We start from the raw sequence: 26294 nt of genomic DNA on the forward strand, positions 1-26294 counted from the left end.
AGGAGAAGCTGATAAATTCAACCTGTACGTATTTTTAAAGGCAGGATTGTGCTAACCAGGTCACTGTCATTTCTTTTTCTTTTTTTAAGATTTATTTATTTTTATTGAAAGTCAGATTTTTAGAGAGATGGAGACACAGAGAGAAAGAAATTCCATCTGCTGTTTCATTCCCCTGGTGGCTGCGATAACAGGAGCTGAACTGATCCGAAGCCAGGAGCCAGGAGTTCTATCCAGGTGCCCAATGTGGATGCAGGTTCCCAAGGCTCTGGGCTATCCTTGACTACAGCAGGGAGGTGGAAGGGAAGCGGAGCAGCTGGTGTGTGAGCTGGTGCCCGTATGGGATCCCGATGCATGCAAGGCGAGGACTTCAGCCACCAGGCTACCATTCCAGGCCCAGGTCACCATAATTTCAATGTACTAAGTTGTTATGAATTACAAGTGATATTTTTCCATATTTTTTCTACCTGAAATTAAAAAAAAATACATTGTATGTTTGAAACCTTTCCATTAATATTACAATGCAGTTTTTGGAGATTTTGACATTTGAAGAGCAGTTTATTTTAGCATTAATACAGAATTTACCACAGGCATTATGTAAGTAGCAGTATTGCTAGCAGCATGCCTTTTCACAGTGGTTCTCACACACTGGCCAAGAACCCATGTCATTCTTTGTATTTTGGGTATTGTAAACAACTCATGAGTATGGATTTATAGTTACAGTTTCTAACGAGCTCAAACCAATTTCAGCTCTGAAATGTAAACAACTTAGAATTAATAACTGGTTTTATAAGACAAAAGCTGACCTACGTCTTTTTAAAGATTTATTTTTTATTGGAATGGCAGATATACAGAGAGAAAGAAACACAGAGAGAAAGATCCTCTGTCTGCTGGATCACTCCCGAGGTGGTTACATCTGCCAGAGCTGAGCCGATCTGAAGCCAGGATCCAGGTACCTCTTTTGGGTCTCCCACATGGGCCCAAGGCTTTGGGTCATTCTCCGTTGCTTTTCCCAGGCCACAAGCAGGAAAATAAATGGCAAGAGGAACACCTGGGACACGGACCGGTGCCCATATGGGATCCCATAAGATTTGGCCACCTTGTGTTAGACCCACTTATCTTCATCTGGGGTCAGTTTGCCAGGAATGGAGTCCTTGCAAGGCAGTGACTTGAAAGAACACTCAGAATGGTCAGTAATGGATTGCTGCATGTGGAGTGCGGATTTGAGAGACACTTATGTATGGGGACTCCTGCTGCTTAAAAAAATATGCAACCATATGATGACAGATTATTTCCCCTTGCATACTTTATCACTGCATCACAAATCCATTGAGAGAACTTCAAGAACTGTCTAGTGATACCCAAAGGCAAAGAGCTGGCACCATCTTACTCAAGTGGCCAGTGTGCCAACCTGTACTGGGCTTTGCCCACTGGCTGCCTGGAGGCGAGCCCTAGAGACTTGGGGGTGTGGAATTACTGCCTTGGGACATCCATGGATAAGGCCACCCTATGTGTAGGTGAGGAATGAATCCTGAGGGACTCCTAAAAACAGGGCCACTATAATCACAGGTAAGTGAGGGAGCTGAGACCTAGTGGTTTGGAGGGGAGTGAGTGGGAGATTCACATGGGTCAGACCAATGCACCAGCCCCGGGAGTCCTGAGATGGGCTTGTTAGCATGGAGCATTGCGGACCACCACACAGCAGCCCACATAAAAGCTATGGCTGGGGGCCTGCCTAGCAGGGCTAGATCCCAGTAGCTAACTGAGTTCAGGAACAGGGTCATGACACTAACCAGTATGTGAGAGAACCAGGTCTGAGGGTAGATTATGCAGGGGATAAGTGGGCCCAGCCCTGTGGAAATACAAGTCCCACTGGTTAGCTCAAGAGTTGGGGTGGTGATGGGCTGAGCTAGTCATGACCATGGTATCTGCCAACACTCACAGGTACGGGGGCTGAGAATAGTCTGGGCAGATCCAGGCTGCAGCACCCGCATTGTGCATCTTAAAATAGGGCGTGATGTGGGCTGGGCCACAACATTTACCAGCTCATTCAAAGGCCATGATGGAGAAACAGGCTATGCCAGGCAAGGGCCTAGCATCCACTGGCATGTGTGAGAATTGGATCTGAGAGTAGGCTGAGTAGGGGATCGTGGAAAACTCCCCTACTGAGTCATAGCTCCTGCTGATGAGCACATAGTCCAGGCCTGGAGGTCAGGTAGGCTGGGCACAGTAGCTCAATCTGCTGCCAGGTGTGTAGGTTGGTTTTGGAAGGGGATGGACTGGGCAAGGCTGAGTATAACTTAGCTCACTGGCAAGTGCAGAAACCAGGCTGGAGTACGTGTCATGCCAAGCTGGGCTATCGCACCTACCAGTTTGCATGAGCCAGGGATGGGAGCAGACTGAACAGGGCCAGGTTCCAGCACCACCTGCCAGTGAGAGTTTGGACTGAGGGCAGGCCAGGTCAGGCCAGGCTACAGCCTGGTAAAAGTAAAGGCCAAGACAGGTGAAGGACTATGCCAAGCTGGTTCACAGCAACTACTGGCACATGCAAGATCTGTGGCTGGGAACAGGCGTGGTTGGGGAGCTAAGGAGATGCCTTGGCTGGGTTGTGGTCCCCATTGGTGAGTTCAAGGGCCAGAGTGGGGGCTGCTATCTGGTCTGGATATGGCTGCAGTCTTCCTAAGCACAAGTGTGGACTGGGTCTGGGGTGTGCCAGACTAGGCTAGACTCTAGCACCTGCTGGTGCTCATGAGAACCAGGGTAGCTGTAGGACAGGCTGAGCTAGGCCTCTGTTACTGCTGAGCCATGTGTGAGCCTGTGTCTGGGTGTGGACCAGGCTTGGCTGGGCTGTAACACCCAACAGTAAAAACTGGAATGGATGAAGACTGGTCAGGAAAGGCCACTGTTCCTGATAGGATTAGAGATGGACTAAGTAGGACTGGTAGGACTGGCCTATGGACCTAGTGGTGTGCATGAAATCTGGCATTGGGAGAGGTTTGGATGGAAGAGTTTGGGGAACTCCTGTGTCAGGACACAGTTCCTGCAGGTGAGCGCAAGAACCACAATAGGGAGCAGCCTAGACCGAGTCAGGTAATGGTACCTACCAGCATATATTTGGCACAGGTCTGGGGTGAAGCAGGCTGGGCCAGTTCATATCACCTGCTGGTGAATCCAAGCACCAGAATGGAGTGTGGGACAGGTTGGGTTGGGCCGTAACACAAACCAGTTCACATGAGACTGGGGACCAGTTGGGCTGGGCTAGGCTGTAGCCCTCATCAGTGTGAGCTGGAACTGGGGGTGGGCTGGGCTGGGCCAGGCTATAGCACCCACTGGCAAATGCTGAGGTGAGGTAAGCTATGCCAGTCTGGGCCGTAGTGCCCAACCAGCATATGTGGGACTTTGTCGGGGGGGATGAACCTGGTAAGGGGGGCTGTATGGGGGTTCCCCTGCTGGACCACTACTTTCACTGGTGAGCATGAGAGCTGGGATGGGAGAAGATCAGGCTGGGCAGGGCTACAACACCTGTTGGCCTCATGTGAGCTGGATCGGGGAAAGCCAGGTTGTGTAAACTGTTCCTACTGGTGCATGCATAAGCCAGAGTGGATGTGGGTTGGTTGGGCTTTGCAGCAGCATCAGCTGGCAGGTGCTGGCACAGGGGCCAAATTCTGTCAAGCTAAACTGCAGGACCACCTGGAGAGTGCAAGATTCTGAAAACAGTGGGCACCTCCCTCTAGGTTGTCTCTCCAACTGGTGAGCATAAGAACCAGGACTAGGACAGGCAAGGCTAGATAGAGAGTGGTACCCTCTGGCCATGTGTGGTCTGGAGAGTGGGGCTGGTTGGGAAGAACTAGGCTTCAATGCACATTGACATGTTTGAAAGCTGAATGGGATGTAGAACAGACTGGACCAGTCAGCTGTACATACTGGTAAGCACGGGAACCAGGGCAGGGGGCAGGCCTGGAGGGGATTATTGCAGGTTGCTCTGACTAGGCTACAGCTCCCACTGGTTTGTATGAGGGCTGAGTGTATGATGGGCAGGATCAGACTGGGCTCCAACAGCCACCCATTGGTTTGTGTAGAAGACAGGGCTGGAAACAGAACTGATCCAGAAATTGCAAACACCAGCATGTGCATAAGCTGATTGTGTGATGGACTGTGCTGGACCCTGTATTGGCAAGCACACATAAAAATCTGGTCTGGGATCACCTCAAATGAAGTTTCTTTGGGAATCCTCCCAACTGAATTGTTGGACTCAGTACCCCAACTGTGGAAAGAAATGCAGCTTCCATAGTCTGACCATGGAGTGCATGTGTCAGAGCTGGGCCTCCTCAGTGGCTTAGAAGGAGCAGAGGGCAGCACGTCCAGGTGCACATGGAGGATAGGGCAGTGCATTGGAGTCTGCAGAGGACGGAGGACAGAAGAAATTGATCAACTACTCAGCCAAGTGTTCGCAGTGAATACCTAGGCTAACAAATGCTCTAAGGTGGACTATGTCAACTAGTGGATTCTGGAGAGATTTCATTGTGCTTGCAGTGGTGAGATCAACAGTAATTCAGAATTGATAAACTATCAAAACCACTTGAGCAGTGCCCTCAGGGCATGCCCCACATTGGGAACCCTGGGATGGTGTCGGGTGGCTGTCTTCCATCCCAGGGTATGGAGGCAGTTGGGAGGCTGTGTGTGGCTCCTCTTTTTATCTCCCCCCTTCTCTCAGATACAGAACGGAAACATAGAGAATGTGGAAACAATGGTCTCACCCACCGTCCTGTATCCCTTGTACCTTTCTATCCTAATCAACTATGTAAAAGTAATTGAAAATAAAAACATAACTAAAGAAATAAGTACAGAGCAGACAGAACTCAAGCCAGGCATCCCACCTCAGGACATGGGAATCTCAAGGAGAGGCTCAGCCTGCTGTGCAATGCCTGCCCAATCTCCTGAGCGGATGCTGTAGCCTTACCAGAAAAAGCATTTTATGTAACACAACATGTAATTACTAAATACAATTACTAAGCTATTAATTTAACACATTCTAAAAAAACTTCTGGAATATGAAATTGAAAGAGGTGCATTTGTGGGCAAAAGCTGAAATTCCTATATAGTTTTTTCATTAGATAGATTTTTCATGAAGTTTCTGAAAACCCCTTGTATGCATTGATTTCAATTTTTTTGCATCAAAATAAACTTTTCATTCTTTTTTTTTTGTGTGTGTTTAAAGACTTATTTATTTTTATTTGAAAGTCAGATTCACAGAGAGAAGGAGATACAGAAAGATCTTCCTTCTGCTGATTCACTCCCCAAGTGGCCACATTGGTCAGAGGTGATCTGATCTGAAGGCAGGAGCCAGGAGCTGCTTCCAGGTCTCTCACGTGGTTGCAGGGTCCCAAGGCCTTAAAGGATGTTCTACTGCTTTTCCAACTCCCAGGCAGGGAGTTGGATGAGAAGTGGAGCAGCCAGGACACAAACCCGAGACCATATGGGATCCTGGTGCGTGCAAGGTGAGAACTTTAGCCAGTAGGCTACTGCGCTGGGTCCACCAAAATAACCTTCTAATCAGTCTTTTTATCCGTTGAGCATTTTGAAGTACCTCCCTAAATATACAATTTCTATAGTCAGCCATTAATGGCATTAAGTTGGAAATCAATCATTGAAAGCTGGAACATCCAAAATATTTGCATTCAAACATACCTCCAAATAACACATGGCTAAAAGAGGTTTCAAGAGAAAGTTTTAAATGTTTTGAAGTAAATGGGACACTAAACTTAAAATTTGCAGGATCCAGCAAGAGCTGTGCTTACAATGGAATGTAGCACTAAATATGATCAAAACAAGAAAGACCTAAAATCGGCCTTCTGAGCTTCTGCTTTAGAAAGCTAGAGAAAGAAGGGAAGTTGTAGGAGGGGAGTGGTCCTGCCCTTGTTTCCTGGAAGCCTTGCATCTCCCCACGTAGACTGCGCTAGCCAAGGCCTGAGTTCCTGCTCATGTGAGGATTGCGTTGTGAGTTTCTAAGGATCCAGAGGGGATGAGAGGCTTACAAGGAACTGCTACTGACAACTTCCTCACCTTCCTCTTCCATCTGACTTTTAAAAAAATGTTTATTTTTATTGGAAAGTCAGATATACATAGAGGAGAAAAAATAGGAAGATCTTCTGTTTGTTGATTCACTCCCCAAGTCGCTGCAATGGCTGGAGCTGAGCTGATCCAAAGCCAGGAGCCAGGAGCCAGAAGCTTCTTCCTGGTTTCCCACAGGGGTGCAGGGACCCAAGGCTTTGGGATATCCTTGACTGCTTTCCCAGACCACAAGCAGGGTGTTCATGCCCCTTACTCATTTTTTTGAACTTTTTTTTAATTATTAATTACATTGCATTATGTGACACAGTGTTATAGGCACTGGGATTTCCCCCACCCCTTCCCGAACCCTCTCCCAATGGTGGATTTCTCCACCATGCTGCGTTACCACAGTTCAAATTCAGTTGAGGTTCTTTCACTGGAAGTATCTACCAAGCATAAAGTCCAGTGTCTTATTATCCTAGTGGGTTCAAAGATTTCTTGGTGAGACCATCCCTGGTCTGAAGGTAAAGCCAGCAAAGTATCATCCCAATCAATTAAAAGCCCCAACATAACATCAACAACCATTTACAACCTTATGGCATTAATTGACATTGTATTGATTAACAGTATGTTAATAGGAAAATGCGGGTTCTTAACTACATCCTGTGACTTCTTCATAGACATTTCATTTTTTGGTTTATATTCAGCTGGATTCCATACACCTCAAAATGGCTATAGATTACTATTCAGCTGTCTCGTCTGTTTTTATTTTTGTATTTAGCTGTTTATAGTGTTGAAGCATGATTTTGCTGAACTTAGTTATTTTTTGGATGGTCTGAACTGGCTTATAACTCTAGCAAGACATGTGTTATCAGTTCAGGTACAGAACATGTTTTTTTTTTTAGGATGGGTGTGCAGAGAAATCCCCAATACCCCAGTGAGGCGTAACTAATCTTTGTGTCTCACCTAGTGAGCATGCCCCTTACTCTTAATTAGGTTGTGAGCTTTCTGCCATGTCCCTTGCTAACAGGGATAGCAAACGACTTAGTTTCCATCTGTAATTGGTCGTTTAGTCACAACTTGCACGGCAATCATGTTTGGTGTCATCCTTTTGGGAGTTTACAGTAAGGATTTTGGCACCTGTTGCTAATATCCGTTTCACTGTCTTTGTTAAGTGATGAATTGTATGAACGTAGTAGAATCAGTTGGGTCTTACCTTGTCTTACTGTGTTTTCGACAGTGCCACATTGTCTACCTTCATCCCAGTCAGTCCTATGACCCACAAGATCTTACACACATATGTATCTTCCTAAGTATGTCTTCTTGGAGAAAATCAGTAGATTTTAGAAGCCAACACTGATATGATCAAGCAGTGGGAAAAAGCCTGTTCGATTCCACAATTAATCATTCAGTGTAGGCTACGTGCTAAGCATTACGATTTCTCGGGGAAGAGCTTTTTACTTATGGTACTGCCCGTAAACCTGTGAATGATGGGTCAAAGGGAACACTCACTCTTGAGATTGCTGATAAACCAGTCACACAGCTGCTGTATTCTCACATAAATCTATGTCTGACTGGAATCAATACGTTTTCCAGGAAGCCTGTTTGCTGGATGATTATGAAAGACCTGAATTATAACAGAATGTTAGTGTGAAGAGCTGACATTGCGCCAAGGCAGGCAGTCGGAAGTCTTGCTCATTTGCCTTTTAAAATTTCATCACATTGGTATATACATTTGGTCTCAGCTTAAGGAGAAATGTCAAGTCAGGGTTTCCAATGAAATCCGTTCAGTCCTCCTTCCAAAAGGCCAGAGGTGGTTGTTGTTGTTCTTCTTGTTGTTGTTTTTTAATTTATTTTATTGAAAAGGTGGATATACAGAGAAGAGAGACAGAGAGGAAGATCTTCCGTCCAATGATTCACTCCCCAAGTGAGCCTCAATGGCCGATGCTATGCCAATCCGAAGCCAGGAGCCTCTTCCGGGTCTCCCACGTGGGTGCAGGGTCCCAAAGCTTTGGGCTGTCCTTGACTACTTTCCCGGGCCACAGGCAGGAAGCTGGATGGGAAGAGGGGCTGCCGGGATTAGAACCGGCGCCCATATGGGATCCTGGGCGTGCAAGGTGAGGACCTCAACCACTGCACCATCGCGCCAGGCCCTGTTGTTTTTTTTTTAAAGATGTATTTATTCATTTATTTATTTATTGGAAAGTCAGATATACAGAAAGAAGGAGAGACAGGGAGGAAAAATCTTCTTTCTGTCAGTTCACTCCCCAAGTGGCAGCAATGGTTGGAGCTGAACCTTCCAAAGCCAGGAGCTTCTTCCAGGTCTCCCAAGCAGGTGCAAGATCTGAGGGCTTTGGGCTGACCTCGACTGCTTTCCCAGGCCACAAGCAGGGAGCTGGATGGGAAGTGGAGTAGCTGGGACATGAACCAGTGCCAATATGGGATCCTGATGCTTACAGGGTGAGGATTTAATTACCAGGCTATTGTGATGGGCCTAGAAATATTTGTTCTTATACACTCATAGTGGAAGGTACGGTAAGTGCCACATCTCTATAGCAATACAATCGATTTTCTATAACATATTGCTCTTATGGTAAAAGATGTTTAAGTTATATTTATTTGAAAATGTAGCTGAAAGAGGGAGAGATAGATTTTCCATCTGTTGATTCACTCCCCAAATGCAAGCACCATCTAGACCTTTCTGGTGGGTTCCAGGAGCCATCCTCTGCTGCTGCCTGCCAGGACAGTAGTGGGAGCTGGATTGGAAGTAGAAATGAGACTAGATCGTAGACACTCCAGTATGGAGTGGGGATAGCCTAAGTAGTGGCTTAACCCATTAGGTCACAGCATCAGGACACATTTTAAAAGCCAAGTCTTCAATACAATATGGCACTTAATGAAAACCAGAAATTATTGTCCCTAATGTAGAGAAACTTATGTTCAGAATTCTCATAAAATTCTGTCCTGCCTTGCTGAGAGAGGAGTGTGGGACAACCTGAAGCCCTTAATGAGTCTCTATTTTTAAGAGACCCATTTATTTAATTGAAAGGCAGAAGGAGAGACAGATCTTCCACTCCCTGGTTCCTTCCCCAAATGGATGCATTTGCCTGATCTGGACCAAGTCAAAGCCAGAAGCCAAGAACTTCTTCCAGGCTTGCCATGCGATGCGGGGCACACACGTGTTGTTACCTGCCAACCTGGACAGGCAGGAATTCAGAATGGATTACCTGCAATTGGTTTGGCCAAAGACCCTTGGGAGAGAAGGGCTACTGGGTCTGGCTATTCCTCCCCATCCCGTGTCTTGCACAGTGTTGTGGTGGAGGCCGCACAGGTAGCCGGCAGGCGGGTCAGATGCCAGTTGTTTGGGACTGGGGCTCTGAAGGGCTTTTGGGCTCTGGGCTACCAGGGACCTAGATTGGAAATGATGGGGTGGCAACACAGAGCTTTCTGACTGTACTGAGGTTCATTGTCTTATCGTAAACAAAGTTTTCCTGGCTTCTGTGATTCCTAATGTTCTGTAAGAGTCCATTCTGGAAATTTCCTGTTGTATTTTCCATGGCTTTTTTAGAGCTCTTGGAGTTCTTTATGTCACAGTCTGGTCTACGTCTCTCCTGCTGTTCTTGACTTCACCCAGATTTTAGGAAGAACAGCAAGGTCTGGCCTACTGTGGTTAGTCTAATCCTCTCATGTAGCAGAGGATCTTGGCAGCCTGTGTAAAGAGACATCCATTCAGCTTATCTTTCAGAATCTTTTCATCTTAACCATAAAGTGTGATATGAAGCTTATGAACTTGTCATCAAGTCTCTTACGTGGCCACACACTATCTCACTGCGACTGAAACATAAACTCCAGTCTCTTTTCTCTACAACTGTAAAAGTATCTATTCAAATAGTCTCCTCCCCATGTCACTCTGTTTTCTTTAGCTCTTTTTTTTTTTTTCTAAATTAACAGTGAAATCTTGAGTTTTTCTGAGGAAAATAAAGCCTGAAAAGGAGAGACCATCAGCTACATGATTTAAAGTAGTTTTGAGGGTGGGGTGGCATACTGGCATAGCCTGTAAAACCACTGCCTGTGACACTGGCATCCCGGGGCTCCACTTCCAATCCAGCTCTCTGCTGGTGATCTGGGGAAAGCAGCAGAACTCGACTCGAGTGTTTGGGTCCCTGCACCAAGAGAAAGCTCCTAGCTCAACCCTGCTACTGTCATCTGGGAGACTGAACCAACTGAAGATCCTCTCCCTGTGTGTCTCTGAGTGTGTTTCTTCTCTGTAACTCTGACTTTCAAAATAAATAAACCAAACTTGAAAACAAACAAACAAACAAAACCCAGTTGTGAGGGCCTTATTATGCCCCTTGGCGCTAGGATATATCTGGGCCGGTCTGGGTGGAATTCAGAACTCTGTGACACAACTGGTGTTCAAAGAGCTGATGTCACACAGCCTGTGTGCTGACTGGCAGAGAAGTTGAAGCTGGACCCTGCTGGCTGTTCCCCACGCCTGGGTGGAAGACTGCACTTCTAACAGCGAACTCATCCACCTTGAATCTTAATCATTAGAATTTTAAAAATTTCCAGTAAGATGTCCTGTTTCCTGGAGTTGGTTTCGGTTGTAGTCGTCACGTACTTCCGGCTCACATCCAGCCATGAGTATTCCCGTAGTAAGTATGCTGTCTGCTCCTCCTCTCTCCGGCTCGCTTTTCCCTAAGCCTGCAAGAGTAAACCAAATGACGATTCCAAAATATGTAAAATAAGATGGAATACTTAGGACTTGTGGGAGTGATGGAGTTTGTTGATGACCATGGAAAGCTTTTTCCCCCTAAGATATGCATTTTTGGCAAAATGAATGTATGTGTTCTCAGGACTGTCAGGCAGAACATTTTGACACAGCTCTTCCCATGGGACATCTCTGAGCCTGATGCACGGTGGAGGCTGAGCTTTGCTCCTGACATTGCTCACAGCTCAGGGGTCCAAGTTCACAGGTAGTAAAGCCAGTAGGGCCAGAGCCGGCCTGCTTGTTATTCATCTATCTTTAACGATTATTTATTTTTAAAGTTGGTGTTAGAGGGACACACACACACCTCACATCCATTGAGTCATCCCCCAATGGCCCCAACAACCAGCCCTGGCCAGGCCACAGCTAGGAGTCAGGAGTTTCACCCAGGCCTCTCCCTTGAATGGCAGGGGCCCAAACAACTGAGCTGGATGCACGGCTTTTCCCCAGCCATTAGCAGGGAGCTGGATCAGCAGTGGCATAACCGAGGCACAAACTTTTGACCACCTAGGATGCCAGCCTCACAGGCAATGCCTTTATTGGCCACACCACAGTGCCGCCCCTCTGCCATGTCTAGTCAGAATCCCTGTCCTCTTCCAGGTCTCCTCCTGCCTGTATTTTGCCATGTAGCCCCTTTCATGCACAAGTAAACTGCCTGTCAAGCCCTGAGTCACAGGCGGCTCCTTGGGAGAGGGTCTGGGTTTGGATCTGCTGCTCCTCTGCTGAGGTGATGGCAGCTGTGGGAGAGGGAGGCCACTGTTACTGCCCGCACACCCCTCTGCCTAGGTGGGACAACGGGCTTCGACCTGAGGACGGTGATCATGCTCATCATTGCATGCAGCATCCTGTTGGCCATCATCACGCTGGTAGGGGTTGTCTTCTGTCTCTACTTCAAGGTGTCCAACGCACTGAGGTGAGTCACATGGTGAGAGTGGACCATGCACTCCCCCTGGGGCCCTGAGCCCTGAGCCTGAGCAAGGTCTCTGCTGGCTGCTGTGCCCCCTCCTAGGGTGAGCTCAAGGTTGGGACAGCTGAGGCCATACCCTGGGATCTAGGCTCATTTTCTGTCCTAGGCTCGAGCTGTGAGCTCATCCAGAGGCTGTCCCCAACCTGGGGCTGAGGGTGAGCACAGCCTCGCTGTCACTGGCCCTCAGCGAGGTGTGTCAGGTGACGAGCTCAGGCCCTGTCCTGGGCGAGGAAGCCTGAACTGTCCCCGGGGGACACAGTGGGAGTGGGCATTTGCTGCCTGTTCCTGCAGGGGACGCAGGGACTGCCCTCCCACCCCAGCTGGGAACTATCAGGGGGTTCCCTTGCTCATGGCCAGTGGCCTAGGGGACACTGAGGCAGGCCTGTAAGGACAGACAGTGCCCTGTAGAGTCTATGGGGAGCAGGTCAGATAAGATGTTCAAGATGAGGAGACGCAGGGTGTCAGCGCATTGTGTCCCGTGGCAGGGAGTCGGGGTGACTCTGGGGGCCCAGGGCAGAGCCAGCCACAGCCCCTTCCCACCAGCCCTGTGTCCCGAGGGGCTGCCAGCACAATGGGCAGACCTGGCTGGTGGTCCCTCTCCTTCGTGTTGTAACCCGAGTTTCCTTGCACAGCCATCGTAAGAAAGAAGGGAAGTAGAGAGGATTTGACACAGCGGCAGAGAGCTTTCCCCCAGGGCTGGTGTCGCCTGTTTGGTAGGCTCAAGTCCCGACCTCTCCCTGATCTGACAGTCGTCACAGGGCCAGTGGGAAGGCAAGAGCTGACCCTGTGCTTTGTGCTTGTCTTTCCTAAGAGATGCGAAGGATCCTTGCCTGTGTTCCAGCGGTTACCTAGGCAGGGTCTCCCAGGACAGGGTCATCCCGGTCAAAGCTGTCTCCATGGACTCCTGCCGTAACCTCCCGTGCTGCAATGACTGTAACTTGTGTACAGATGTTGATCCCCTGCCACCTTGCTGCTGTGGCACAAATGAGGGACTCTGATTCGGGCATGGTGAGCACTAAAATCTTCCATGAACAATATTTCCTTCTTATTAGAATGTTTTACTATTCAATCATGTTCTATAGTAGTTACATTACACAATTTCTGTACAATGTTATTTTATGTACTGTTGAATAAATGTACGATATTAAAACAACCCTGTCTACTATTTTTATTCTCTACAGATATTTCTGTTTCAGTGTATGCCCTGCCCACTACTACTGGGGACAAGGCATTGGGAATATTATCCTGCAATGACGAGGGAGAGGGAGGGAGGAAGGAGCCTGCAGCTCATCTGCCAGCCCAGAAGGGAAATCCGGGTTGGTCCTGGGGCGTTTCCTTCGGTGGGAGCTCCATCCGGGTTGTTCTTGGGGCATTTCCCACCCTGTGAGCGCCATCCGGGTTGATCTGGGTTGGTCTCGGGGCGTTTCCCACCCTGTGAACCCCATGTGGGTTGGTCTGGGGGAGGAGGAGGTGTTTCCCGCGGTGTGAACCCCAGCTGCCCGCCTGGCTGGAGCAGAGCCCAGGACTCTCCTTCAGGCTTCCTTCCTTCCCACCCAGCGCCTCCCCTGCAGACCACCATGTGCACTGTCCTGAAGGGGGCGCCGTTGGCCAGGCCGACTGAGGTGTGGCAGGCAGGAGGCTCTGGGTGGATGCTGTGTGACCAGCATCCTGGTGGGGTTGAATTCAGCATCTCTGAGAGACCTTGTAGGAAACCTGTGACTCCTCTGTCCTCCCCCCCCACCGGGCCTTCACACTGACGTGGATTTGTGCTGGTTTGACTGTCAGTGTCTTCCGCTGTCTCAGCAAGGAAGCCCGAGGCCAAAGCCCAGGCCCTGTTGACCATGGGGTGGGCAGTCCCTCTGCTCCCCAGGCTGCTGTTTTCTGCCCCTTCCATTGAAGCTGCTGAAACACACGCTCGCTGCTCCTGCTGCCAGCATGGACACCAGCGTTGCTTTCCCTCCAACTAGAGTGTGGTGCCTGTGGCCTCCTGCGCACCTGCTGCGGCCTCCCAGGGCTTAATTGGACGGAAGTCCCTGCACCTGTGCCTTCGTTCCCTTCTCCCCACCCCAGGTCAGCACCTGGCAGGACACCAGAGTGACCCAGCCAGACCCAGAGCTACCCCAGTGCCACACAGCCCCCTGCCGATCCTTCTGTTCTGAGGCGAGGTGGTGGGCCTCGGAAGTCAAGGTTGTCACCTTCAGGATGTGGCCATGCAGACCAAGGCTCAGCTGCACATCCGTTGCCTGAGGGATTTCCCAGGACCTGTTGTGGGCCAGCTGCTGGGGGTGCCTGGGCAGAGCTGTGGCTGGGCCCGGCTGGGCCCTTCTGGAAGGAGTCAGGTGCCCAGGCTCTGGCGGCTGGTGTTGCTGGTCACATTCCAGCCTCCCAGCTGCTCTGTTCTCATGGAAACGGGCACCTGTGTGGCTGGAGCTGACGGGCCTCTCTGGACGTGGCCAGGCATCTTATCCATCCAGATAGCCATAAGAAACAGAGCATTATAAAAGCCCGTGGCCCTCAGGGCTGCTCAGTCTGTACAGCGATGGACGTGCTGGGGCGGCTGCTGGTGCTGACCCTGGTGGCTGCCCTGTGTTCAGCACAGTTGAATTTTACAGAGGCTGAAGGTAAGACCAGTGTTCTTCACCCAGGTAGGAAGGACTCCCTTGCAAAAGGTCTCTTCCAGTAACTGCAGGCTTCTGTAGTGGCTGTTGGCCTCAGGGTACAGAAGACCTTGTTGTAATGCTCTTTGGAGTATTTAGAATTAATACACATTTAATGCCAGCCCATCTGACATTGTAAGAGTGTGCTGCAAGAAGTTCTTGAAAATCGGATTAAAAAATGTTTATTTCAGCGTACAAAATTCTATCAAAAGTCGGGTCTTGAGTTTGTTCAAGGGAAATGCAAAAATGCAATGCGTGGATTTCAAAATTTTTTGCCACCAAAATAATTTTATCTTTTCCATTTGCACGGACTTTTTCAAATACTCTTGTACATAAAAATATGATACAAGCACACAGAATTTTGTTGGGTATTTTCATTCCTAAGAGTTTGTTTTTAGGGTATCATCTTTGTACACATATATGGCCACAAGGATGTGCATTTTCATGATTGCTCCATCAATTATTGCCTCAGAGTCAATCTATACAAATAAATATTTTTTGGCAACTTAAAGAATGACATTGGTCTATTAAACACATGTCCAGGATCTACATGAATGATAGACACTATCTAGAGGTCCACTTCTGATCTAGCCCCCTACTAACGTCCTGGGAAAATAGAAGATGGCCAAGTGCTTGGGGCTCTGCCGTCCATGCGGGGAAGTCGGATGAAACTCGTAGCCTCTGCTTGGTTCTGCCCTGCTGGTGGTGGTGGTCTTCGGGGGGCATAAACCAGTGCACAGAGCTCTCTTTCGGTTTCTCTTCTCTCTGTAACTCAGAGTTTAAAACAAACAAATGTTAAATAAATGAAAACCATATCTAAATTTTGCACCATATGACAGTGTTTAATATTTACGATATGCATATTGGTATGTTCAGGAAATTTTGAACTAGAAAGGAAGAAATCTGTAGGGTTTACAGTAGGTTTTCCACGATTATTGGTCTGGGTGGATGAGGCTAAAGACAATACTTTTTTCATTGTTATTTCCAATATTTTATTAAAAATATGGTATTGGTAACTATTTTAGGATAAAAATAAGAGATAATTTTAATATAAGGATATTATCACTTATCAATCACTGATGAAAAAGAAATTGAAAAACTTTGTTCCTACATAAATTTTTGATCAGTCTTTTTGTAAAACATGTATTTTGATTCCATTTTCATTTGAGTTGTCTTTTTAAAAAAGATGTATTTATTTTTAATGTCAGATTTTACAGAGAGAGGAGAACTAGAGAAGGTCTTCCATCTGGTGGTTCACTCCCCAAATGGCTACAGAGCCAAGCTGATCCAAAGCTGGGAGCCATGAACTTTTTCTAGGTCTCCAACATGGGTGCAGGGGCCCAAGGATTTGAGCCATCCTCTGCTGCTTCCCAGGCCGCGAGCAGGGAACTGGATCTGAAGTGAAGCAACCAGTGCCCTTATGGGTTGCCTGTACTGCAGGGTGGAGGATTAGCCTGATAGGCCACTGTGCTGGCTCCGGGTTCTTTGTCTTTTAAGTATTTAATTTTAAGAACTCTTTATGTATAATTGATGTGAAGCTTTCCTTTAAAACCATCTTCCTTCAGGCTTCAGTATATTTTCTTTTCCTATGCAGTGTATGTAGCGAAACCACAAATGCTTTCCTTCCAAAGGTGTAAAGAAGGGGAAGTTTATGGCCATGGCTTGTTTTGAATTGAGCAAGTATCATTCACAATTCTTTGCTTGCATCTTGAATGGATATTACATGTGGGAAGTAGAGTCCCACCCCTGGGGGAGGGGCTGCCCATTTTCCTCGACTTAGCCTGTGGTCTTTACCAGGCAGGTCCAGCTGCAGAGCCACCGTGGCAGGGAGCAATGCTGGACAGAACTACAAAAGTATGATCTTGAATCTCAATTCCAATGAGGACTGCGTTTGGACCATAGAAAAACCATACAACCAAAGTATCAGAATCATCTTTTCCCACATCCAGTGAGTACAAGCTTCAGTTTCCTATTGGTGGTGGTTGGACTCGCTGGACACACTGGCCGTGGTTTCTGGGGAGAGAAGACTGTGGGAAGAACCTAGCTGCTGCTGGAGGTGGCTGTGACACCTGTGACCACAATGACAGATTTTGGACTACAGATTTCATCTTTCTTTTTTTTTTGGTACTATTGCTAGTGGATAGCCACTGATGATGATTTTGTGTGCAGTGCTGGCTCAAAGACATTGCATGGGGTCAGCGTTAGGATTGTAGGCAAGGGATATGGAGTACTTGCTGAGATCATTAAGGAGAGAATGACTAGGATTAGTATCTAGCTGGTCCAGTTCCATTTTCTGGATCTTAAAACACTACTTTATGATTCCAAGCTTGGTGTGTGTTAAAGTCAACAGGGTGCACAGCTCTCTGCAGTTAGACCGCAGTTTCTGGGGACACAACTCATTAGTATATTTCTATTTTATAAATTTTATTTTGAAGTAAGTATACATACTTAAGCGTTTTTTTTTTTTTTTTCCAAATTGCCCAGACAACCCCAGCATGAGGCCATGCTGAGAACAAGGCCTTGTGCTACTGACCCTTAGGGTTCCTAAGATTTTCCCCAGTCAATTCTCTTAACAGCGGCAGGTGCAATCTAACTTCTGTTCAGTCAGCAAGAAAGCCCAGGGAAGTCATTAAGGGACCCATGACTGCCAAGCAGTGAAAGTGAGAGAGGAATTGGACCCAAGCACGGTGGCTGGTGGCCCGAATCCCTCCCTCACACCGCAGCCTGTAGAAGCATGTAGGGGTGCTTGTAGAGGCACAGTTGCTAGGCCCCAGAGTCTCTCCATCATTTAGATGGAATACATGGGGCTTGAGAAACAAACTCTCAGGAGACACTGTGACTGCAGGTCCAGGATCCACACTTTGAGAACATGGACTCCACAACTGATGCTGTGTCTCCGTTCCTCTCTACCTTGATGCCTCAAGAGATAAAGGGTTCTCCCACATGCCCTGGGGGTGACTGAGCTATTAAGAAACCTACATGTGTGGCTGTGCAGGAAGAGAGAGGGAGAGAAAAGAGTGTGGGAAGAACAGGGGTAGAGGGAAAGTAGCCCTAATGTGTATTGGGCACTTTCTGTATGCCATGTCTGTGGAATAAGCACCATGTTCAGAATGTCTGCTCCACCAGGGTGACGTGTAGACTGTGCTATTGCCATTTCACAGCAAAGAAAGCTGAGGTCAAGAAGAATTAATCCGTTTTCCCCCAAAGTTATACAACAGGTGCATAATCAAGGTGAAAGGAGAACTCTGGTTTCTCTACGCTTGCAGTGTGTGTCTATACACACTGATATCTGTATGCGTGTGTGTGTATGAGATATATTTAGATATATCTCAGTCAAATGTTGATTTTGAAATAAGCAAACACACCCAAGTGTGTCTGAGTACAAAGGGGACATCAAGAATTTCCTGGAGAATGGAGTAAAAAGGTCATGCTCATTTTCCACCCACTTTTTACAATTTTTTTTAAGTTTTGAATTTTATTGTACACTTCTGTGTAGTCTGGGATTCCCCTGCAGATCTTTCTTACTAAATTACCTGGAGTGTACGTCCTCTGCGAGCACTTGGATAAGGACAGGGGTCAGAACTGGAACTCTCCTTCAGAAGGAGGGAGCAATGCTATGAGGGCAAGTATTTGCTTTGTCTGGGGAAAGTGGCCATGGAAGAACAATCACTTCCCTCCTCTACAGCCTTGGATATCAAGTGTTAGTGAGGAGCAAAGGTGACTCTCCCCCCGGAGGGGAACAGGAGTGATGGGAAGTGGTAGAACAGGACCAAGCCCGGAGGCCACCAGGAGTCCATTATAGAGACATGATGGGTTTGGTATGAGTCAAGGACAAACCGGTTTCCCTCCCTGAGCCTGCTAAGGCTGATGGTTTGTGGGTTGGTGTGAAAGATGGGGATGGTGGCAAGGTTTCAATGCCAACAGAAGTGTCGCTGCTCTGCAACTTGCAATGGCACTATGAGCAGACGACTGGGCCGTGTTAACTCTCCCTTGCCTGGTGACTTGTCCCTAGCCACAGATGTGTTCTGTCCACAGGCTGGATCCATATGCGAGCTGTGAAATCGAAAACATTAAAGTTTTTGATGGATCTTCTACAAATGGGTCTCTGTTGGGGACAGTCTGCAGCAAACACGACTATGTTCCTGTGTTTGAGTCATCAGCGGATACACTGACGTATCAGATAGTCACCGGCTCCACAACAGTGCCAAGAAGTGTTTTTGTCTTCTATTACTACGTCTCTCCTGGCACTTGTGAGTCCTCCTTTACACAACCTTGACCCAAAGCTCCTGCCCACAGAGTTTGCATACTCTCCTGAATAGGGTCGGGGAAGATTGGGGTCTTGAATCGGGGTTCTTCCATGTGGGAGAATCATCCTTCTCTAACTGGATTGCGGGTAGGAGTCATGGGCAGAGCTTATGACATCACAGATTCTACCTCCTGTCTCAGAGATTCCAGTTCACTGGGATTTCTGGGAGAAGCCAGGGGCTGCTCTGCTGCCCAGTTCTCAGGTGAGACAGAGGAGGATGGGTCTGGGTCAGATGGGCGGCAGGTTGAAGGGTACTACATTAGAGCCACACATCCCACATACTTCTTCCTAATCCTTTGGACTTTTGCACAAACTCCTCAGAGTCTGGCTCACTAGAGCTTGTCTGGGGCTGTATGGTTTCACCTTCATGATTACAAGCTTCTGGTTACCCTGCAGACGCTAAGGAGCAAATGCTCAGAAATGTTGATCTGACTTGTCAGATGTTACACAATTCTGTACTCACAGCACCCACACCTACCCCTTTATGACCCAAGCAGGATGTCAAAGACAACTGGAGTGGACCTATGAGGACAACTCTACTGTGGTTTTTTTTTCAAGGTCAAGAGCTGGGCATGTCACTCTTGTGCTTGAAACTTTGATTTCTCGGTGCCAACAAATAAACACAGCAGAGCAGTCAAGGTTTTCCCACGTCATAGCCTGAGCAGTCCACCTGTTCAAACTTTAGTTACTGTCCAACATTCATGCTATGTTTCAGCCAGTCTAAACCATGTCACATCTCCCCAGTAAGAGACTTTACTTTTCTTTCCCTTTGCTTGTTTATGTGCTTATGGGGGAGATTCTTGAAGCTACTTTCACTTGACTTGAGCTTTGAATGGTAGCATGAGGAAGGCAGACAGAGGTGGGTAACAAGGGAGGTGGATTCATTTCTGCTGGAGCCCATAGCCTGATGGAAATAAAGGGTGGCTGGAACCACAGGTCACATCCTAGTGGCCCAGGAGACTGGCAAGCTTGGCTGGACCTAAGTGAGGAAGAGCCTTCAGTGCTAGTTCTGAGTGAACTTTTTTTTCCTTTTCCTTTTAAAGATGTTTTTATTTTCACTAGAAAGGCAGATTTACATAGAGAAAGAAATCTTCCATCTGCTGGTTCACACCCTAAATGGCTGCAATGGCCAGAGCTGAGCCAATCTGAAGTCAGGAGCCAGGAGCTTCTACTGGGTCTCTCATGTGAGTGCAGGGTCCCAAGGCTTTGGGCCATCCTCTGCTGCTTTCCCAGTAAGAATGTGGAGCAGCTGGGACTTGAACTGGTGCCCACGTGGGATGCTGTCACTTGCAGGTGGAGCATTAGCCAGTTGAACCATTGTTTAGGGCCCTGGACATTATTTCTTGTGGCTCAGCTTGGTCAGGTGTTAATGCTACCAATGTAATATGTTTCATTGAAACATTCATTCTGGGTCCTGCACCGAGAGGCAGAAAGTCCAGTACACAAAAGAAAGAAAACTTCATTCAGCACACGACCCATGGGAAAGACAGAGGCGGAACATTGTCCAGGGGGGCACTTGAAGGTCCAGGCTCAACTCGGAGACTAAGCCGGGTCTCTCATTTTGCTGCACACTCTTGGCCATGTGCATGTTCCTTTCAGCTATTCCAGCTTGTGGCGGGTACCTGGATGCTTTGGAGGGATCATTTACCAGTCCCAATTACCCAAAGCCCCATCCAGAGCTGACATACTGCGTGTGGCACATCCAAGCGGACGAAGGTTACAAGATAAAGTTAAGCTTCAAAGACGTTTTGTAAGTGTTGTGGCTGCTTTCTGCGGGAGTAACTGCACTGGCAAAGCCTCAGTTTTATCATCAAGCACCTGAGAGCCAGGGTTGTTCTAAAATTCACAGAAGAGGTATATTAAGAAAAAAGTGGGCATAGGTTTCAAAATGGTTCTCGCGTTAACACAAATGTACCTAACTTTTAATTCCATTTTCCACAAACCTTTTGAAGTATTTTTATACCGTGCAGGGATAAATGCCTCAAGGTTTAAGCGCTGGGTGGCTGGGGCTATAGAAAGTGGCAGTGATTCGGTTTGAAGAGCCCATTCATCCGCATTCCTCATTCACAGCCTGGAGATAGATGACAACTGCAGGTTTGATTTCATCGCCGTGTATGATGGCTCCTCCACCAATTCTGGCCTGATTGACAAGGTCTGTGGTCGCGGGAAGCCCACCTTCGAGTCCTCGACAGGCTCCTTGACTGTTGTGCTGTCTACCGATTACGCCAACTCCTACTGGGGCTTTTCTGCTTCCTATACTTCAGTTTATACAGAAGATGTCAACACTAGTAAGTCGTACTCTGTGTTGCTTGAATGTCTGGAGCCCGTGGATGATTGCGTGCGCAGAAATGGCACCTTAGTTTTTAGTGCACACAGCTGGCACATAGCATTTGGCAATGAATGCGGAGTCTAGAGTTTGAAATCGAGATTTGTGTGCTTTTCCACCCAGGAGGTTTAGTCAATGGAAAGAGATTTCTCTAGAAAATGTGGACTGTTTAATGCTTTCTATGTAGAAGCAATTATAAGTAGAGGTTTAAAGATTATAGCACCAGTAAAGTGACCATGTACGTTGGGAAAGGTGAATTATCTGCATGTGAATTATCTCCAGCAAGAGCTTGCTGGATGCTCTTCAGGATCCGACTTATGTTCGCCATAACTATAACTATCCTCCTTTCGTTTCCCTGACAGCATCTTTGACTTGCTCTTCTGACAAGATGAGAGTCATCCTAAACAAATCCTACCTAGCATCATTTAACTATCATGAGAATAACGTACAAATAAATGACCCCACCTGTAGACCAAGAGTATCAAATGTTGTGGAATTTTCTATCCCTCTTGGTGGATGTGGCACAATCAAACAGGTGAAGTAGAATGCTGGCCACTGGCTTTTCTTGGTGTCAAATGCGGGACAGGTGTGCAGTTGGGATGAGCTTGCTGGATGCTTTCAAAAACCAGTCAGCTCTTAGTGGTTGGACATGTGGCAAGCATGTGCAGAAATAAGCATATGCTTGCTCCCATACAATTGCCAGATTCTTGCTTTCATTTTTCATTTTAGGGTAACTGGAAGGTGTGTATCTTTTCTGAAAGATAAAGAGCTCTGAGAACTTGTGCTCGCTTCGGCAGCACATATACTAAAAGAGCTCTGAGAACTCGCTGGAGAGAGTTGGAGCACCTATATGATACGGGTTTAAGAGTCTCTCGTAACATTTGTGCAGGATGTGCTTGCTTGCCATGCTTGTTAAAACTCTGCCAAGTTTTTACTTGCCCTCTGCCTTGTAAAGAAAGAAGGCAAAATGTGATACTTGCTGACATGAAAGACAGTCTGTGGATTCCATTAGTGCACATACACACTGTGGATACTTCACTTCTCACTTGGGAGATTAAGCAACCATCTAGTTGAAGGGAAAGGATTCTATTTTGGAAGAATTGATAGAGAGACATGAAGCTTTTTAATGACACTTTTTTTTGGGCTAAAAATGAGCGCATGAGCTTGTTGACACTGTGCATCTTGAGGAAACACCACCTAGGTGCACCTGTTGATACCCTCTGTCTCCATTCACTTTGGGAGCTGCCCCATCAGCACACCAAGTGCTCCTTAACGGAGCACAACATTGTAGGTCTCTACATCTTTCCGGGACTGGAGATTCGCATTCAAACTGACTTTAACTGATTATGTCCAGTTTCGGTCGCCAATCTCTCCAGTGCCAGCCGCACTCCTCATCTCACACTTCTTTCCTTCTCCAGAGTGTCCTCAGTGGAACCGATTGCAGGTGTAAACTATTCTGACATAAACTAGTCATGCCTTATGATCTGGGAAAACAAATCTATGCACAAGCGTTTTACTCACTGGCGCTCTAACATTACTGGGCTTAAAGTACAAAGTGTGAATTCTGTCTTGTTCTGTAGGTGGAAGATCAGACCATTACCTACACCAACGCCATCACCTTTATCGTGTCCCCGACTTCCGAGATCATCACTCGCCAGAAGCATCTCCAGATCATCGTCAAGTGTGAAATGGAGAACAACTCCACCGTGGAGATCATGTACATCACGGAAGATGATGTCATACAGAATCAGAACGCCCTGGGCAGATATAACACAAGCATGGCTCTTTTTGAATCCGGCTCATTTCAGCAGCCTATAAGCGAATCCCCGTATTATGTGGATTTGAACCAGACGTTGTATGTTCAAGTCAGTCTGCACACTCCAGACCCAAGTCTGGTGGTATTTCTCGATACCTGCAGAGCTGCTCCCACGTCTGACTTTGGCTCGCCGACGTACGACTTAATTAAGAGTGGGTGCGTGTTGGTGTGATGGATGCATGATAGTCCTCTCTGAATACCAGTGATTGTAAAACTGTGCTAATATGTTCATGTGCGTATATGATGAACATCCGTATGGATATACACATTTGTTCTAGTACTACTGCCTCAGAATTGTACTTATCATCAGTAGAAGATCCAGTCATGTTCCAATTTAATGATGAGATAGCAGGTTAAGCCATGTTAGGGAGGCTGGCATCCTGTATCCAGAGCACCAGTTTGAGTTCCTGGCTGTCCTGCTTCTGAGCCAGCTTCTTGTTAATGCACCTAGGAAGGCAGCTGATGATGACTCAAGTACCTGGGCCCCTACCACGCTTGTGGGGGAACCGAGATGCGGGTCCCGGCTCCTGGATTTATCTTGGTCCGGCCCTCGTCGTTTGGCCATTTGCAGAGTGCACCAGTTTGTGGATGATCTTTCTCCATCTCTCTGTTCTGTCTTTCTCTTGTCATTCTGCCTTTCAAATAAATCTTGTAAGGAAAAAATAGACTGAATTCCTGTGCAGCTTCTAACCACATCATATGTTCTGTTCCAGCTGTATTCGAGATGACACGTGCGAGGTGTATCCTTTAGCGGCACACCACGGAAGGTTCCAGTTTAGCGCCTTTAAGTTCCTGAGGAGCCTGAGCTCGGTGTATCTGCAGTGCAAGGTGCTGATATGTGATAGCAGCGACGCCACGTCTCGCTGCAGCCAAGGCTGTGTCTCCAGACGGAAACGAGAAATCTCGTCCTACAAGTGGAAGACCGACTCGGTCATAGGCCCCATCCGCCTGAGGAAAGATCGAAGTGCAGGTGGAAACTCAGGTGGGAAGAAAGCCATTACATGATCTGGGAATACCTCGTGCCTCAGGAGATGCCCCTCAAACCCAGTTGTTCTTCAGCATGCCCAAAATGCCCAGCATGCCCAGTTCAGAGATTTATAATAGAAGTTGTAGCAAATAAGCCCTGCATTTAAAAAAAAAGGATTTATTTCTATTTGAAATACAGAGTTACAGAAAGAGAGAAGGAGAGATAGGGAGAGGAATCTTCCTTCTGCTGGTTCATTCCCCGATGGCCACACTGGCCAGAACTGGGCCGGTTGAAACCAGGAGCCAGGAGCTTCTTCCGGATCTCCCATGTGGGTGCAGGGGCCAACCATTCTCTGCTGCTTTTCCAGGCCATTAGCAAGGTGCTAGATTGGAAGTGGAGCTGCCAGGACTAGAACTGGTGCCTGTATGGGATGCGAGCACTGCAGGAGGAGACCTATAGCCTGCTACAGCACTAAGTGGGCCCAGGCTACTCATTTTAAGCACAGTTCATATGTGTTTCCACCAGTTTGTAACACACACACCCTAGTAATTCATTATGGGAATTTGCTCTTGTTCCTGAAAACCACAACCCTCCTTATCTTCCTGCGTCCTTACTACAGGTGCTCGAACAAATAACCGAGTGCGAGGTTGTGTGTTTTAACTCCTACATCAGTAAAAGTAAAAATCAGCATCCCATGCAATTGCCCATTTGAAAAACAAAGTTATGTTCTAAGCACAGAGATTCTGTTAACGCAGGACTGTCCCGCTTCTCGGAGATGGCCAGGTTCTCTGGATGAGAAGTGATGGCAAACACCCACAGACAACATGAAATGGAACATACATTCTGGGTATAACCCAAGTGAGAGAGACCAGTGCCCTCTGTCTATGTTTAGCATGAACCAACAAGGCGTATGACTGTGTAGCTCGTACTTCTACAGCAAAAACAAAATATAAATAAAAATTCATTTCAGTAACGTTTCAAACATATTCGGTAAAAGGTTTGCTTGGTGCATCTTCAGATATTAATTTTAAATTAGCGGGAACTGTGTGTGGAAGCCACTAGAGAAGTCTACATGTTGGACAAGTATCCTCTCTTATTTCCAGGGAAACAGCCAGTCCTTTTCCCATCGATCAGTCCTATTATGGCAACTTTGGGAAATGGTGACTAGTGGAAGTTGAACTTGTATCCTGTTTGACTTTTATGCATTTATTTCACGTGTTTTTAATATTACATCAGAGAGTCAAACTAAGTCACCATCTGAATCAAGGAAATTTGAGCATAACTTAATTATAATATTTAATATTCATTCCTCCATATTACATTAGATTCTCATACATTCATAGACGAGATTCATAGGTACGTAGTGATATTATAAGTGCAATAAACACTTTTGCAATGCTGATTCTTTTGAGTTATTTCTGAGATGGTCATTTAGCAGTTAGGATGCTAGCTAAGATAGCCTATCTCCCATCAGAGTGCCAGGGTTGAATACCTAGTCTAGCGGTCTTGGCTCTGGCTTCCCACAAACGCAAGCCCCAGAGGCAGTGACAGCTTGGAAGCTGAGCTTCCCTCATAGGAGCCCTGAATGAAATTTCCTGCTCCCAGATTTGATGCTGGCCTAGCCCTGGCTTCCGTAGGCACGCAATGGGTGGACTAGCAGACAAGAAAACTCTCCACTCATCCACCTAATCCATACTCATCTTACTTTCTGCCTCTCCAATACATTTTTTTTAAATGGTTTTCATCTTGTTTCCAGTGACTGGACTTGTACGTCAACCAGAGGCAGAAGGAACTCAGAACCTGCCGTTCGACAGCATGCATCTGTTTTCATTCACCGTTCTTGCCCTGAATGTAGTGATTGTAGCCACTGTCACAGCGAGGCACTTTATGCATCGGCGGACGCACTACAGGTACCAGAAGCTGCCGGAATACTAACCAGTGAGTTCGGCTCTACGTGACATACTTCAATCCTGGTCGCTGAAGCAAATGGAGCCTCATGGCTACGAACACTAGGAACGAGCAAGCAAGGGCCTGCGGATGCAGCACACCGGCCTCTGTGCACCTGTGCTGCTGCGGTTCATTCCAGGAGGACTGGAATGAATAAGCACTATGTCAAAAGTCTCATTTCAGGAACTAAAGAAACCAGAATATTCCATGACTTGGAAACATCTCTTTTCATTAGCATGAAGTATTTCAACCAAATTGCAGGTGAAGAGAAAAAAGATTATTTCTGTTTTAAAAAAATAGTGTTCAGATGCTTCTAATTTAAAAATTAAAAAAAATACATAAAATTCAAGCAATAAAGAGCATGCATGCCACTTTCTGAGGCATCAGACGTTATCATTTCTGAGACCAGTGTGAGTGAGAGCCCAGGCTCCTGGCCGCATGGATGACTTGCTGTTGGAGGGCCCCATAGCAGCATGTCTCACCTGCCTCTTG

The 26294-nt window shown here is 47.1% G+C and overlaps 2 protein-coding genes across 2 annotated transcripts; both read left to right on the forward strand.

The window, feature by feature from the left end:
• The first annotated feature begins 10472 nt into the window (after window positions 1-10472).
• LOC121163949 (protein FAM24A-like) lies at window positions 10473-12937 on the forward strand. The gene is made up of 3 exons (XM_040991746.1): window positions 10473-10703; window positions 11603-11729; window positions 12595-12937. Exons 1-3 carry the CDS (start codon window positions 10625-10627, stop codon window positions 12779-12781), a joined length of 393 nt encoding a protein of 130 aa, XP_040847680.1. The 5' UTR covers window positions 10473-10624; the 3' UTR covers window positions 12782-12937.
• Window positions 12938-14322: 1385 nt separating this feature from the next.
• CUZD1 (CUB and zona pellucida like domains 1) lies at window positions 14323-25790 on the forward strand. The gene is made up of 9 exons (XM_040991748.1): window positions 14323-14404; window positions 16238-16388; window positions 18476-18690; window positions 20346-20496; window positions 20817-21034; window positions 21435-21607; window positions 22653-23044; window positions 23602-23870; window positions 25612-25790. The coding sequence occupies exons 1-9, from the start codon at window positions 14323-14325 to the stop codon at window positions 25788-25790; spliced, it is 1830 nt and encodes a 609-aa protein (XP_040847682.1).
• The last annotated feature ends 504 nt before the right edge of the window (window positions 25791-26294 follow it).

Source organism: Ochotona curzoniae, unplaced genomic scaffold (assembly GCF_017591425.1).
Source record: "Ochotona curzoniae isolate NIBS_2020 unplaced genomic scaffold, NIBS_Ocur_1.0 contig_66, whole genome shotgun sequence".
NCBI lineage: Eukaryota > Metazoa > Chordata > Mammalia > Lagomorpha > Ochotonidae > Ochotona > Ochotona curzoniae.

Bases quoted from the DNA above. Each gene is read 5' to 3' on its own strand.
- LOC121163949 (XM_040991746.1), top strand. From the start codon at position 10,625: ATGTCCTGTTTCCTGGAGTTGGTTTCGGTTGTAGTCGTCACGTACTTC. The intron at 10,704-11,602 runs GTAAGTATGCTG...CCCTCTGCCTAG, and splicing joins CAGCCATGAGTATTCCCGTA to GTGGGACAACGGGCTTCGAC. The intron at 11,730-12,594 runs GTGAGTCACATG...GTCTTTCCTAAG, and splicing joins AAGGTGTCCAACGCACTGAG to AGATGCGAAGGATCCTTGCC.
- CUZD1 (XM_040991748.1), top strand. From the start codon at position 14,323: ATGGACGTGCTGGGGCGGCTGCTGGTGCTGACCCTGGTGGCTGCCCTG. The intron at 16,389-18,475 runs GTGAGTACAAGC...TTCTGTCCACAG, and splicing joins ATCATCTTTTCCCACATCCA to GCTGGATCCATATGCGAGCT. The intron at 21,608-22,652 runs GTGAAGTAGAAT...CTTGTTCTGTAG, and splicing joins GATGTGGCACAATCAAACAG to GTGGAAGATCAGACCATTAC.